This window comes from Anolis carolinensis, chromosome 4, assembly GCF_035594765.1.
Source record: "Anolis carolinensis isolate JA03-04 chromosome 4, rAnoCar3.1.pri, whole genome shotgun sequence".
NCBI lineage: Eukaryota > Metazoa > Chordata > Lepidosauria > Squamata > Dactyloidae > Anolis > Anolis carolinensis.
Genome location: NC_085844.1, coordinates 151079305 through 151095553, shown reverse-complemented (window position 1 = coordinate 151095553; position 16249 = coordinate 151079305). Strand labels below are relative to the sequence as shown.

The window sequence follows — 16249 nt, the reverse complement described above, 5'->3', positions numbered from 1 at the left end:
TTCTGGCTAACCAGGACTGACTACAACACAGCTTGAGTAAAAAGGAAACTGCCAAAAATAAAGGTAATCTGTGCATGGCACAGTAGGAGAACCCGAGCAAGGTCAAAGAAAGTAAAATTCCAGAAAAGCTGAGAGAAGAGAAGTAAAGTGGAGGGGAATTCTGGGAATATCTAATTTCTCTAGCGATAATGTCTGAGGGGGATGTCCCGTCTAGCATTATTGCCCCCGGTGGCGCAATGGATTAAATCCTTGTGCCGGCAAGACTTCTGACTTGAAGGTTAGGTTGCTGACCTGAAAGTTGCCAGTTCAATTCCAGGGAGAGCACAGGTGAGCTCCCTCTGTCAGCTCCAGCTCCCCATGCAGGGACATGACAGAAGCCTCCCACAAGGATGGTAAAACATCAAAACATCTGGGCATCCCCTGGGCAACATCCTTGCAGATGGCCAATTCTCTCATACCAGAAGTGACTTGCAGTTTCTCAAGTCGCTCCTGACACGAAAAAAGTACATAAGGATTTAGTAAAAACCTTATTAGATTTATTTATCACTGAAATTTTTATATCACCCCTCAACGGACGTTCTTAGAGAAGTAATGTTGCTCAAGCTGTAGCCAAACACTTAACTGTTCAACATTGGTTAAATCATGAAAAATATTTATTATACAGTTACATATACACAAAGTTAAAATATCAGTCAATAGTGTCATTTGGAACAGATTTTAGTAAGTCATGAACCTGTGGGTCATTTGGTAAGCAAAAAGTCTTTAACCGAGAACTAGTGTTTTGCCACTTCCAGAACTTACTTGCTTATACAGAATTTCATTTTTCTTTGAAAATACAAAGACCAGTCATATTGCTACATTCATATCTCCCATACAAAAGTAAATATATAATTTTATGTTGGGGCAGAGATATATAAATATATACAAAATAGACATTATTTGTAGTTAATATACTTTGATCAGGTTCATGAGCAACACATCAAAAGCAAATGCACACAAAAGTTGACAAAAGTTTTTTTTAATCCTTTAGAACCAAGTGTGACAATTATTGTATAAAATAGCACGAGCAAAGGCTTTAGATTGGGACCTTTGGTGGTCTCCTGTAATAGAAGTTAATTTAATTAAAAATAAGACACTCTAGAAATCCAGATATATGCTATATCTGATATATTCATCTTGCATACTCTCATGTTGGTCACAATGTGCTTATGTAAAAAGGACACATTTACTCACAGATCATTAAAATATTGCACAAGAACAGCTTCTTCTGAAAAGTAAGATTCCCTCTTGTTTACAAATTGCATTATGGTTCTTGAGTAGGGAAGACATGATGAGTGCTGATTTTCTAGCATGAGAAGCATACAGAAAATAGTAATTAATACTGTTAAATTTGTCATCCATCCAATCCCTTCCCAGTCTACTCTATGGCAACAAGACACTGGGAGAAAGATTTGGCAGACGCAGATGCAGATAGTAAGATGCAAGACACAGTCAGTCCAAGAGCTGAATGCTAATTCGCTTGACCATGGAATAAAGCCACTAGAGGATGGAGGACAATTTCATCCACAGCATTCACACAGCAGTAGAATAAGGCTCCACTCTTTTTTGGTTGTTTTTCTTCTCGGTGATTGTGCTTGATGCTTCAGCATTTTCCGTATCACTGTCACTACTGTTTACTGCCGTTGGATCCAAGTCCATTTGACCAGTCCTTTTGTGCAAGTGAAAGGGAGCCCTCGGACCTGCAATGTGGTTTGATATCAAGTCTTCATCCGATGAATGCAACGAATCATCATCTAACAAGTGGTTGACAATATGGATCGCATCAAAGGTGTGTGGGGCTGAAAAGGTTTTCTGTCCTTTTAGGCATCTGATCTGTTAAATGAAAAGCAGCAAGACACATGTAGGATTTAGAAATAAGAATACTTGCATTAGTCAACCAATCACTAAATGAGTAAATTCATTCAACATCCATACTCCACAAATTTGATTTGGAGGGATATGAAGCAGATGCACACTACTATAGGCAGCAAACTAAGCATTGGCTACATTGGAATAACAACGAACCATGAACAAAATGCTTCAGATATATTTTGGATGTCTGTGATCAAGATTATGAGAATTGGGTTTTGACAACTGGGTTGATCCGGCAAAATGCACTGCAGTGATTCAGATAGAATCACGTAGATGTAATATGATGAAAGATATTACCAGTTTTGGAACTTACAGCATAAATATCGATTAAGGAATAGATAGATACACACACGCACACACACACACACGTGTGCGTATGCACACACATGAAACTTATTACATTATAATGGTAGATGACATTATAAAAAATGCTTAGTGGTAAAGATATAAAGCAGCACTGTAGAGCTTTCTAAGACCAAATGGCTAACTTGTCTCCAACAAGAATTCTGTTGCAGCTTTTTTTAATGCATAAGCAACAATGCAAACAGCTATTTAAATTCCAAGATCCATGGTCACATGCTCAGTCTCACATGCACAGTGCATAAGTAACATGTTAAAGTTTTACTGAAGGGCTACTGAGAACATGCTCAAGTTGTTAACATGCTCAAGTTGTCAGGGGTGGGCAACTTTTGCGGGGTGTTTGAAGAACACATTTTCCAGAAGAAAGGAAGGGAGGGAGGGAGGGAGGGAGGGGCTGCACTTTCTCGACTCTTGTGTTAAGACTACACAAACTCTAAAGTAGCATGGCCCTATCTTTTGCATGACATTTCTGTATACTCATGTTGAAATCATGTATTTAGGTATGAGTTCAGTTTTAAGATGCTTTCTGAAGTAGCATACCTTACAGTGTGCTGTATCTCACAATTATTTCTGACAAAACTAGGAACCATCTCAAAAGTTAATATTATACGTATAAATATCTACAAGCGGAACTCTAGCACTTTACCCAGCTCAAATTACATAGTATATTGAAAACAGCTACCAGGGCTCTTCCATTTTGACATTTCTCACCTTCGGCATTTGCCAACCAACTTGGAACTCTTTCAAAGTTAACCATCAACACATCTACAACCAAATATCCTGAAGTGATGGACATGCTATTTTTAAATATTTAAAGCTGACTAATGGAGTCAAAATATGTTTCCACTTTTATTTAGAAGGAGTCTTCCGAAACCTAATTGTAGCAGATAGCTTGTTACTCCAGGATACCTGATGCTATCTCATGTTGGAGACTAACAGGGTTTTTCCTGCCAGTGTGCCAGCATCATATTTGTGGTTATCAGCTACAACTGTTTCTTTCTTTCTGAGTTGTAAACCTGAATCTGAAAATACTGCTTGAAATAAGTTTATGACAGTACTGGCTTATCCTCAACTTGCCAGGCAATGATTGAAATTTGTACAAATTTGTAACAATTTTTTCTCTCTCTTGAAAGCTAGCTGCAGACTTGCAGCCAATGGATCTTGGCCTAGCACTGCTCCACAGATCACAACTTTAAGTGTTGTGTTACAGAATTGCACAGTACTCTTCATTCAAGAGACTGTGCACTTCTGAAGATGGAGCAAAATCGTCACCTTCTTTATTCTCAGGATTGGAAATTAGCCTGAAAGTTGTAGTGCTACAGCATGATCATAGCAGAGCCAAAGGTGGTGGGAAGGCACTTGTTAATTGTGCATTAAGATACTGTGTTCCAATATCTTATTGGGCACGATATGAATCAATGAATTTAAAAAATGATTAGGAGATTCCCGAGCATTATTTTCAAATAGTTAACCAAGGTTTAACAAACAGAGAACCACTGCACTTCAGCAGGAGTGAGGAACATCTAACCTCTAGATCAGTGGTTCTCAACCTATGGCTCCCCAGGTGTTTTGTCCCACAATTCCCAGAAATCCCAGCCAGTTTACCAGTTGTTAGGATTTCTGGGAGTTGAAGGCCAAAACATCTGGGGACCCCACAGGTTGAGAACCACTGCTCTAGATGTTTTATATTAGAAGTCCTACAATTCCCTACTATTAGCTGCACCAAGTAGTGCTGAGGGGAACTACAGACCAACATTTCTGAAAGCCAAAGATTCTTTCAATTAACATTAAATGCAAAGTAGACAAAAGGAGAACATTTTCATTTAAAACAGGGAGAGACAAGATAATAATCAACTTCCAGGCAGTTGCAGGAAGAATGAACATCCCTGATATTGATTTAAACCCTCATGGCCCAACTGTTGGAGAACCACAGGGTCAAAACAAGGGGATGGAGAACTACCAAAATTTCCTGGCTTTTACCCTAAGCTTCAGTCTTACCTCAGCACAATCTTTCCTGCTGTCTAAGTATCTCATAAAACAGAAGTGCCATTTCTCAGGCAACTGTGATAGAAAAAATATCGAAGGGTTTTGGTTCAGTTGGGGGAAAAGAACCCCCTTTCAAAGACAAAACTGAAACAAGTCATGATATTGTATTTATTTTTATTGGAAAGAATTATGCATTGTGACTTGACTAGAGGAGACCTTTTAAAAGGCTACTGCCTGAGGTGGGAGGGGTGTGTCTTGTTACAAAACAAGAATAAATCAGAATCCCTCCTTTTCTTTCTAAATAGGCATGTAATTAGGTCAAACAATAATGAGGCAAAATGTGTTGTCAAAACAGATCTCCAACCCAGAATGTCTAGGTAATCAAAGAACTGAACTGCTCCCAAAGGATGTCCAGCTAACCTTTGTTTATAAAGGAGAGTTCTCTACCCTGTCCTCTAAATTGGCAGTCTGTTTAGATCATGGTATTAGACTCTATTAAAAGTTAAATATAAAAAAGATAGATGCCAGAGCAAGATGCTTCCTGTTGCTCCAACTACCTCCCATGGTTTCCAGAGTTAGCAAATGCAAGGTTGTCTCCTCCATTATTGATCTCGTCTCCTTTTGAAAACTTGAAGTGACCCAAATTATCAAATATGCCCAACTTTATATACTCCTTCGACTTGAGATTAAATATTTTCAAACACAAATCAGCCATGCTTTTAAAAAGAGTGAAATTCATACCGTGTTTTTCACAACGTGCTCTCTTACCTGTTGTGGACTGTCAGCCCCAAGAATAAGCAAAAGGAAAGACAGCAGAAAACATTTAGAGGTTTTAATGTCCTAAATGAGCCATATTCAAACTGAAGTAGTACAATAAAATGCAAGTATTAGCTCCTATTAATGTCAAGGAAAATACATTATTTTAGAAAAAAAATCCTTGTTTATTAAGCTTGTTCCAGCTTAATAAAGTCGCTGAAGAAAATTAGCTTCCTGAATGCTAAACCTACACAAGCATAGAGCAGGATCTCAAGAAAAAAGTTACTTCTATACTCCAAATACCAGATATTTCAAAGCTGAACCTCTCTAATCTAAATTGCTTGGGACCAGAGGTGTTTCAGAATTCAGATTTTTTTTCCTTCAGTTTTGGAATACCTCTATTTGTGCGCTCTCTCTCTCTCTCTCGCTCTCTCTCTCTCTCTCTCTCTCTCTCTCTCTCTCTCTCTCTCTCTCACACACACACACACACACACACACACACACACACACACACACAAATACAGGTATTCCAAAAGATGACCCTGACACTGATTTTAACCCACATTAACAATTGCAAGGGTCATGTAAGCCGGGAGATGGGATGGGGGACCACCAACCGGATGCAGTCTCACCCTTGTATGTACAAAACAGCTTAGCAAAAATATTTTCTTGGGAAAAATATGGATAAGATGCTGAAACAGGCGTGGACAGAAGGATTAACCCTCCCCATGCCCTGAACCTCACCCTCTATCACCTACACACACTTTGGTGCTGTGGAAGCTTTTGCCTCAAAGTCTGGAGAGAAAAGGTTAAAAACAGAGACTTCTGAATTCATTTCTTGGGTCACAAGAAGATGGATGATCCGCAGGTCTAATATTTATGGAATTCCCTGTTTTTATAATGCAAACTATTTATAAGATGTTTTTGTATGGTTCTCAAGTATGAATGGCACACAAATGGGACCCAGTAACTATCTGCATATATCCTGCAAGTCAATTGTGGAATCGCTATCCATAAATATTAAACACATTTGCATATTTGGAAGAGGTTTCAATACACGGTATGTAAATAATACCTCTGTCACAGTAGTTTTGCCCAATTTACATGCTATACAGAAGTGGCTCCCAAAGTAGGATCCTCAAGAATTCCCAGCCAGCTAGTTTGATAGACTCTTATGGACCTTTTCATACATGCTACCGGAATCATTGGATATCGCTGCGGACTGTAGTGATTGTGGGGAACTCTTGCCCATACCCCACTCTGTCCCAGCTTTCCCCCTGCCTCATCACACGGGGGGGAAGCCTTCTTGAGACGGATCACCCCATCTTTCCTAATGGCCACCAGAAATTTTTCTGCCACCAAACATTTTTCAGAGGTGGCGGCAGTTCAGCCACGGAGCCCAGAAGTACTTCTCTCAGGTGTGATGGAAGCCATCAGGTTCCGTGGCTGAATTCCTGTCGCCGAAAAATAGGCAGTGTGATGAGGTCCATAGATTCTGGGAGTTGTAGTCCAGTAGCTGAGCAGCCAGGTTTAGGGGCTATCCTGTTCCATGAATTTGAGTACAAGTTCTGAAGTTATTGATGCTTTTCATTCTGAATATTAAAACAAGTTTAGCTACATTCTAGGCGGGTTTTTTTAAGCCATGCTGAGGCCAGGAGAGGGTGGCAGCTTTATCGCTTATCAAGAGCTACACAGACAAAAGGAAACAAGATGTTAAGACCAAGCTGCTGCCTTGCAAGCCTGACCAAGATTAAAACTAGTCACACCAGAACGTTTCAGAAAGTCAGAACAGGAAACCAATCACTTGATCAGAGAGGGTCATGACTTTCTGATAGCTGCACTATTACCATATAATCAAAAGTTTTGAAATCTTAATAGAAAGTATGTGATTGAAATGATAGCAAGGAATCTGAAAAATGGGTTTCCAGTTTGTGCTTGGAAGAAGCTAATTCAACTACAAATCTGACTGGTTTCTTGAAATGTGTATTATATGTATATTATATGCTTTAAAGGTTTTGGGGTTTTTTTTGTTTTGTTTTTGCTAAATTTGAGAAGTTTGAAATGAGAAAGAAGTTCAAAGGCGATCTACTTGTTTGATCATCAAACAAGATAGATCCAGAAGAAAGATGAAATAAAGAAAGGAAATAAGGAAGGTAGATTATCACAACAGGCCACCATTCAATGTTTTTCACCAAAGTTTTTTCAATTAAGGGCTGGAGTTCGGATTACATGTGAACTAAAATGTTGGTATGATGCATTTTCCACTAATGCTGTTGTGTCTCATAACTCAATAAGGAAACCAGCCCTCTAACAGTATTTGGTACTTTACATCTTAAACAAAAAAGTTTTCTACCAGGTTAAGGCAAAAAACTTCAACGGGAAGGAAACCAAGAATCATCATCATCATCATCATCATCATCATCATCATTTAATTACTTATTAATCGCCCTCCATCCACGATGCTCTAGGCGATTTACAAGATAAAATTGTAAAGGATAAAAATACATACATACAAATATTAATAAAATTAACATAGATTAAAAGCTCTAGTAAACAGCCAAATGAGCAAAGGAACTCTAAATTCATGACTATAAGCTTCATCATGTTTTACTCATACACAATACTTTTTCATACTTGTTTGCTTGCTTTACTAGCTATAAAATAGAAAGTAAAATATGGGATGAGACAAAACTTATCACAGAACACACTGCTAACGCCTCAATTTTCAAAGCTATCTAGCCTGCACAGTAGCCCCGGTTCTCAAAAACATCCCAAGCCATACCATACACAGTGGAGGTGCCATACTCATTTAAACAGGGGGTCCACAAAGCTGCTGTGTTAGATTGGATGCTTTCTAACCACATGACCTCAGAAGCACTATCTTATCACATCACAGTTTCCTTGGACTGACCACAACCATTGAAATCAGGCTCCACCAGCAGAGATGCTGACTATCTGACAAGAACTAGCAAAAACAGCAAGTTTTAGTTGCCCAAGAACTTTGCTGACTTGTGGAGGACAAATCAGGGGGTCTTGTCTCACTGTGTTTGCAAGATACCGTACGAGGAAAACACATGATTTACTGCCATGTAAGCCTTAACCACACGTTGAAAAGCTCACTTTAAATCTGAGAGCTACCATACTTCCTTTCAGTGTCAAACAGAAGGTTATGAAGTAGAAGGGGTTTACAATCTATTCAACTTCATCTACACTAAGGTACTCCACATATTTGTAAATCACGTTTTCTCTGAGCAGAGTAAACTACACATTCTTTTTATTTATTTGGGGGTGGGAATCTAATTCTTAATCTTTCAAGCAAAGCTTTTAAATCCTTATCTTAGATTATCACGCTTGAGTGCACTTCAGTATATTGAAAAACCTTGACTTATGAAATCCGGACATGTCCTGTGAGCTGATGAGCTCAAGGCCATGCAGAAGGATGAATATGGCAAATGCTTTAGTAGCTGCACACATTAGAAAATGCAGGCAGCCCCTGGGTTACAAAAAATTCACTTATATATGGCTCATAGTTAAGAACTGGGGTGAGACAACAGGAATTGAGAAAAATCTATCCATAGAAAGGGAAATTCACTCCTGGAAGAGTTAGCATGGGGAAAAGGCTTTAGCACAACTCCTTGTTTCCTCAAGTCACATTTTTCAAAACCCTGTTATCACAGGGACAGAAAGTGATGTGAAATCTTCTGAACAGGGACACAGACCACCAAACAAATACTCTACAGGGGTGTTGATCCCTCCCTATGCTATTCAAAGCTGAGAAAGAGCCTAGTCTCCAAACAGGGTATTATTACCTGACTTTGTATAGTATGTGTCTGTTTAGCACATTTCCCTGGTTTTGAATGTTTTGTGAACTCCTGTATATTATCCACTTAACAGATGCGGGCCCATGGACCGTAATAAATTTTATACAACATTAAAGTGCACCAGTTCCAACTTAAGAACAAACCTACAGAATCTATCTTATTTGTAACTTGGGGACTGTCTGTACAGGTTGAGCATCCCTCTGAAAACCTTAAAAATCCAAAACTGCCTATATGAATGACTGAGATAGTGCTACTTTTGCTTTCGATGGTTCAATGTACATAAACTGGTTCATGCACAAAATTATTACAAATGTTGTATAAAAGACCTTCAGTATATGTGTTTTTGATGTCATCAACCACTGTATACCTCTGACCATTTGGGCTTCACCCCTATTTACCAGCTTTAAATTTCTCATAAGGCTGATCAACAGCCCAACTGTTACAGTTCTGGACCAAGAGCAGTGTGCGGACAACTCTGGACAATAGTTTCGTCACACACAAGCAGCACTTTCTTTAGGCTGCTCTATGTTGAGTGTATTATCATGGTCTAATTGTGATATAAAAATAAGATGTGTCAGCTGGGCTAAATCCGCACTACCTAAGATAGAATGGGCAACTATGGGGTGATGAGGATGGTCTGGACCATTGCCTGATGTTCTCCACAGAAGTGATGCAACATCACTTTCCGGCTGGTATTCTGTCTGATTGTTTTTAGCATTTTCCCTTTTTAACAGTTTTGAGGAGCTTGGGGAGCATGGGAGGGGTTGGAGGATCCACCACCACACATACCACATTTGAAGTTGGATTTGGTGGCCCAAAACTTACATTTGGGTGGAGTTTGGGTGCTTAGAAATGTGCTTTGGGGAGGGCACTTAGGGGTTCTCAAGAGCACACTGCCCACCCTTGCTCTAGAGCAGTGGTTCTCAACCTGAGGTCCCCAGATGTTTTCGGCCTACAACTCCCAGAAATCCCAGCTAGTTTACCAGCTGTTAGGATTTCTGGAAGTTGAAGGCCAAAAACAACTGGGGACCCCAGGTTGAGAATCACTGCTCTAGAGACTACATTTTGCCTAAAGGCAAAGTGCTTACCCCAGATAAGCCCTTTGTCTATATAGTATGAATTATTTAGTCAACTGCAATTACTTAGTGTTTATAATTTCATTTATATGAGCAGGATTGTTTAAAAGCACAGCATTTGATTTCTACCTTTTGTCAATCTTCATTAACTCTATCTTATATCAGTTGCACTACAGAATGAGCTGGAGACAGTTCCAGCACACATACTAGAATCTCTTGTAGGTTGCACCAGGTTGTTAGGAAAGAAACATCAAATATATAACAGCAGAAGGTGCACAAAGATAAGAGCAACGAGTGTTTCATGATGAAAAAAGGAAGTACAGTTGTTTGATCAAAATGTTTTTATCTGAATGATTTTTGTGAGTATTTGTTGTATGGGCATCACCCAATATATTCTAGATATCCCATGAGTATTGTTTTTATATAGCTTAATTAAGAAGCTCTTCTTTTTTTCTGGAAAAAAACCCTGACCAGGTACAGGATTTGTTTATATCCAAGCTTCCTATCTTTCTGTAAGCTTCCAGGGAGTAAAGGGAGCAAGATATACGAGAACATTAAAAGAAAAAAGGTTTCTTTTCGGGATGAGCGTGATAAACTGTTTTATACAAGACAGTGAAAACAACCCCCAATTAAAAGTATTATATTGTTGATGGGGAAAGAAACTACATGCATCATCGTCACCGGGATAGTCAATAACATAGGAAATTTAGGGCCCTTCCAGACAGGCCTTATATCCCAGGATCTGATCCCAGCCAGGTTTTTTGCTTTAACCTGGATTATATGAGTCCCCACTGCCAGATAATCTGGGATAAACAGAAAACCTGGGATCAGATCCTGGGATATAAGGCCTGTTTGGAAGAGCCTTTAGTTCCTTTTAATTCACTATCAAGAATCAATCTCATAAAAATATCGTAACAAATAAAGCCAATTTAAGTACATCCAAATGTGTGTGTGTGTGTGTGTTTGTGTACATATACAGGCAGTCCTCAAGTTACAAACATCCAACATACAAATTACTCATAGATAAACAGGGCTGAAACAACAGGAAGTGAGAGAAATCTATCATTAGGAAGGGAAACTCACACCGGGAAGTTATCATGGGGAAAAGGTGTCTCTGCTGAAGCTTTCTCACCAATCCTTTTTTTCCACAACAAGCCAATGTTTCCAAAACCCAATTCTCAGGGGGATAGAAAGTAAGGTGAAATCTTTTGAACAGCAGCACAGATGGCAAAACAAACACCCAAGGGGTGTTCATCCTTCCGTCAGTAATTTTAGATATTCCAATTTAAAGTGAAAATATATGTATGAAAACTTTCAAAATGCTGTATCTGTTTCTAATCAACATTTTTATCAAGTTTGAACACAATTATAAATTTTATTCTGTAGTTTCATTTGTTTTTACTCCATGTAATTATCTTTAATAGTTTTTGAATTATTTTTTTAAAAACCTGAAAGTAGTCATATCACTGCTCTCTTGCTCTTCCCCTTTCAGAGCTCTCTCTTACATCCACTTTCTTGCTCCTCCAACGGGTATAAAAGGAAGGTATGAAAGTAGCTGTGGGTCATTCCTTACTGTGCAATTGTCTGCTAGCTTGAGTTGCTGTTCTGAGACTTAAAGCCTTGTTAGTTGCTGTTAGTGTTTCCTTTCATCCACCTGACTCCAGAAGATGCCTAAACATCTATCAAATCAACTGAATGTTTTTGAGTTCATGGCAAAAAAAAAGAAAAAGCCAAACATTGAAGACCAAGAGGCAGCAGGTTGAGAACCATCGCAGCAGCTGGTACTGATGAAGACCCCAGAACATGCACACCTGGACTACAGCTGAAAACTGAGGAAACAGTGAAAACTGAGGTGTCTACTACTGGTTCATATAATCCAAGCCCTGCCAACAAAACCATGGAACAGGAGCAAAGATAAGAAGCTGTGTCATTGTTAGACCTTGGACTTTATATGAACAAGTGTTTCTGATGACCAAGTAAAAGCTCAATGAGTTCAAAATCCACTGACTCCATTGCCAGGTTATGTATTTTCTGTGGATAAGAAGAGAGACCTAAGTTTTCAACCCAAATAGTTCACCAGATTTCCCTGGCTAGCATACTCATTTCATTTCATGTACAAGGTGCACTCTGTAAGTACTGTGTGGTGTTTGGAGAAGGAGTTGGGGGGTAAAGGTGGTCATCAGAAACTTGGTGCATTGGTTTCTAAACCATTTGTGCTATGGAAAGATGCAATACAAGTCTTCAAGTATTAACCAGGGCTGGCCCTATTTAGCTTTCAAATTTAGACAGGAGGATACACAAACAATTCTGTGTATTTTAACTAAAGAAATTTTCAAAGATAACAGAAAGTATAGTCCATGAGCACTTGAGCAACCTGCTTCTGTGGCATTTGTCCACTCCTGCACTACAGTAAAAAGCTTGCTTTGTTAACCTTCTGGGAGAAAGGCATTATATATAAGGTGTTCAAGCATCTTACCCTTCTTGTACAGAATGGCCATAAGGTCAAAATAACAGTATCAATATAATGAAACCACTTGGATACAATGCAACATGAACTTTCACAGACAGGCAGATCCAAAGTTTTCCTGAAGCCGGACAAGTGGGAACCCTATTTCTTGCTTCTGCGTCCATCAAAATAGTTTGTGGTCCGTTAGTGTAGTCTGTGGGCAGGTTTATCAATTCTAACCTTATGTACCACTCCTGTAATCTACACAACACATTTGTTCCTTGCAACATCCAACAGGAAGCCAAGCAAATGCTTGGGAATACAAAACACACAAAGGAACAGCTCAAAAAGGCATACACTTAAGACAATCAAGGTGGATTATAAATCATTCATGACCTGGGAAAGAACACAAGCCAAAGAGTAAATGTTACCATGGTCAACAATCTCTTGTAACCTGGGTTAGATGGGTCATCTAGATATTTTTGTAACTGACCCCTTCAAGATCCAATTTAAAGTGATGGTGGTTCTATTGTATCTTCCTGAAAAGAGCATTCTTTCCATCCAGGATCAAAAGCAGCAGTAAAGCAAATGCAAGAAAACTTCACATCAAATGGTAAGGACACATAGAAGATCTGCTTGGTGCTAATTTTTTTGCAATGCTTCATGAACAACAAATCCAGTTGTGGATGTGATTTCATACAGCATGCAATTACCAAGAAGAATTTTGTATTTAGCTAAAGAGCAAATGCTCATCAACAGGTCAACTTTTTTAGAAAATAATATACTGGCATTCTAATTTGTGCTATACTATGTAGGAAATTGAACTCTTGCAGCCTTGAAAGTGTTTTGGAGCTTTTGAATTCAGTGTTGCAAAGGCAGGCAAAAGAACCATGCTTGAGCCTGTAAACCAGTGGTTCTCAACCTGTGGGTCCCCTGATGTTTTGGCCTTCAACTCCCAAAAATTCTAACAACTGATAAACTGACTGGAATTTCTGTGAGTTGTAGGCCAAAACATCTGGGGACCCACAGGTTGAGAACCACTGCTAGACATTTCTAGCTCTCCTCTGGGTGTCCCTGCAGACTCTTACTACCTTGAAATTCCAATCATCTTTACCCTTAGATGGGAAATACTTGATGATGACCAGCGTTGCAATTAATTACTAGTCCAGGAACTTTCAGGCACTGGCTATTGTGCACCCTTTGAGATGCAAAATTAACGTAATTTATTCATATAGGCTTTCTGACTGATGTTTAATAGAAAATTCTAACTGCTGTACTCATTGTTTTATTTCTGTAACTATTGTAATTTGCTAGATGACTTGGAAGGAAATGAAATGTAGAAACATCATTTCTCCCATTTTAATAAAAGTTGTCACAGTCGGTATCTGAGTGAAAGCAGGAAGCACTGTCCAAAAGTTTAAAAATGCTCCAGTTACCTAATTTCTGTAACAGTTTCTGATAGATGGCATGAAAGAGATGGATCATAGCACCAGGCTCAAAACCACCTTGAATAATTCAGTTTCAGTGTTTTCCTCAGCTCCTGTGATTTCAAGCTTCAGAAGATAACCCATATACAGATGTGAGGGACGAAATTCTCAGAATCTAAAAATATATGCTGAATTTCTATATAGTACACTAAAACAATAGGACCTACTATATTTTGGTTATTAAATATTCCTAGTAAAAATAATGTGAAACTGCCTGTTTAGAATATTCTTAAGACCACAAAGGAATCCACTATTATTCTTATTCTCACACACTTCTCTTTCTATTTTTGAGATTGCTATCTAAATACCCCCATTCCCACAAACCAAATAAAAGGTTTGGGGACACATGAGCATGCAATCTGTAGGTACTACTTAATTTTACTTAATGTTAAACTGATTTGCAAATGGCCGCTCTACATGCAAAGACCAAGATTCTAGTATTTTATCAATATAGCTATGCTGATGAAACCAGTGGCAAGAAATGTTTCCTGTGCAGCAGCAGTGAGGAAGAAGAAAAATAGCACTGTGGTTCTCAACCTGAGGTCCCCAGATGGTTTTGGCTTACATCTCCCAAAAATCCCAGTCAGTTTACCAGCTGTTAGGATTTCTGGGAGTTGAATGCCAAAACGAAATGGGGACCCCAGGTTGAGAACCACTGAAATAGCGGATGGCAAAAAAAGAAGGTGGACAGCTCCAGTTTGTTTACTCTATAGGGTCTGATGTCATGACAAGTTGAATCCTGGAGACAAAGCTCTGAAGTCATAGATGCAATTGTCTAAGACCCACCAAGTGCCTTGGCTCTAAGGAACCTGCCTGAAGCCAGAAATTAAATGAATAGGTGGCTCAAGAGTGACTCTCTCCTTTCATTGCTGTGCCCCCATTAACATATAACGAGTCAAATCCCATTACTAACTCTTTTGGGAGCAGTTTGCCGTAACAGGATCCTTGTCAAAGAAAGTAGGCTTTTACCTGCCCATAGGTGGAAAACAATATGCATGCAGATATACATTGCAACACCTATTCCATTCTGGGCAATAAAAAGCAAGCAGACTGAGAAGTCAGACTGAGACAAACAAACTCCTTTTGGATCCATATCCCAGTCTTCACTCTATGCCCAGAGTTCCCAATCCAGCAAGCGATATGTAAGTCATCCGTGTAAATTGTTTGTGTGCAAAAATGCTTGGCTGGAATATAAATGTTTAATGAAAGATGTCTTGATATTGATTTCTCTCAAGTGAGTTTAGTGATTGTTAAAGGTGCTGGAACGATTACTGGCAGTACTGTTGATAAAGGCAAAGAAGGGTTCTCTACTTTTATAATCTTAAGATATGGTCTCTAGAGAAGTTCCACGTATCCCAGATTCCTTACTAGTTTCTTGTATTTTTCACAGAAGAGGTAGAAATACAGTTTCAAAAGAAATGCATTCTATTGCATTCAATTTCTGAGGAAAACTATATATGATATATGCATACTAAAATAATCATAATTCTTGAACAAGAAAAACTGACAGCCTTTATGCAAGTCTGGAATGCAAGTGTAACCTTCAGCATTGTAATAAAAATCCTTATCCTTATATCACTTCTAAGATCTTAATTTTAAATAGGGCTATAATATTAGAGCAATGAAAAACATTTAATCAACTACAAATTAACCACGGAGATGTGTAAAATTATTTTAAACATAAGCACTTGTATGAACTTTGCTTGCACAGAGAAGCAAACACACACAAAGATGAAATGTCTAGAAAGCCCACCCCTACCATGGTATGGTTGATACAGTTATATCTTTTAACAGTTCTGTCTTAACAATGAATGTAGGAGAGTGTGGTTGAGCCAAATGGCCCAGTGTAGTTTTCTACTGATCTTGAAAATTAGTCTTTCATACACTACAGAGAATTGCCAGGGTTATTAATGTTTGATCAGAAAGAATAAATACAGTAAAATGTATAAACGCAAAATAAACATAAACATAATACTGGAAAGATATGCATTTATCAAAATATGTTTTTACTTACCTCATGTTTAAGTTCTGCTATCTGATCTTTCAATTCTCTAATATACTGACTAGAGTCAGAATTATTAAGCTGCCCCTGAAATTTCCCTTCTTCTTTCTGCTCAGAAAAGAAAAGAGAACATTCAATCAACTGCTCCAGCTCTAATGTTGTAATTCTTACTATTCATATTGTTTCAGTACACTAGATCCAGAGATTTCCATGGAGACTTTATGGATCACATATTTATTGTCAGATCTGACTTAAAAACCAGCTTATATTTTCTCTCAATTTTGGAGTTGCCTCCTGAAGGCAAATTGCTTTGGTATATAGGGGTCATTTCACTACTTAGGTATCTAAAGGGCTATCAAAATTTTTTCATTAAGCACATTCTCAAAGCAAGTAGCAAAAAAATT

General features: G+C 38.5%; 1 protein-coding gene and 1 long non-coding RNA gene across 7 annotated transcripts in view; one reads left to right on the top strand and one right to left on the bottom strand.

The window, feature by feature from the left end:
• Positions 1-635: 635 nt before the first annotated feature.
• Positions 636-16249, bottom strand: part of evi5 (ecotropic viral integration site 5) — a 99131-nt gene continuing 83517 nt past the window's right edge. For all 5 annotated transcript variants that reach the window (XM_008109238.3, XM_008109240.3, XM_008109241.3 and 2 more), the window contains 2 exons: positions 15858-15953; positions 636-1872 (listed from right to left, as the gene is read on the bottom strand). In XM_008109238.3, the coding sequence (XP_008107445.2) occupies positions 1573-1872; positions 15858-15953 (396 nt within the window). In that variant the 3' untranslated portion in view covers positions 636-1572. The remainder of the gene's footprint in view (positions 1873-15857; positions 15954-16249) is intronic.
• The window catches only part of LOC103278653 (uncharacterized), a 32974-nt gene continuing 28875 nt past the window's right edge, over positions 12151-16249 (top strand). For both annotated transcript variants that reach the window (XR_010005326.1, XR_010005325.1), the window contains exon 1: positions 12151-12969. This is a non-coding gene — a long non-coding RNA (uncharacterized LOC103278653). The remainder of the gene's footprint in view (positions 12970-16249) is intronic.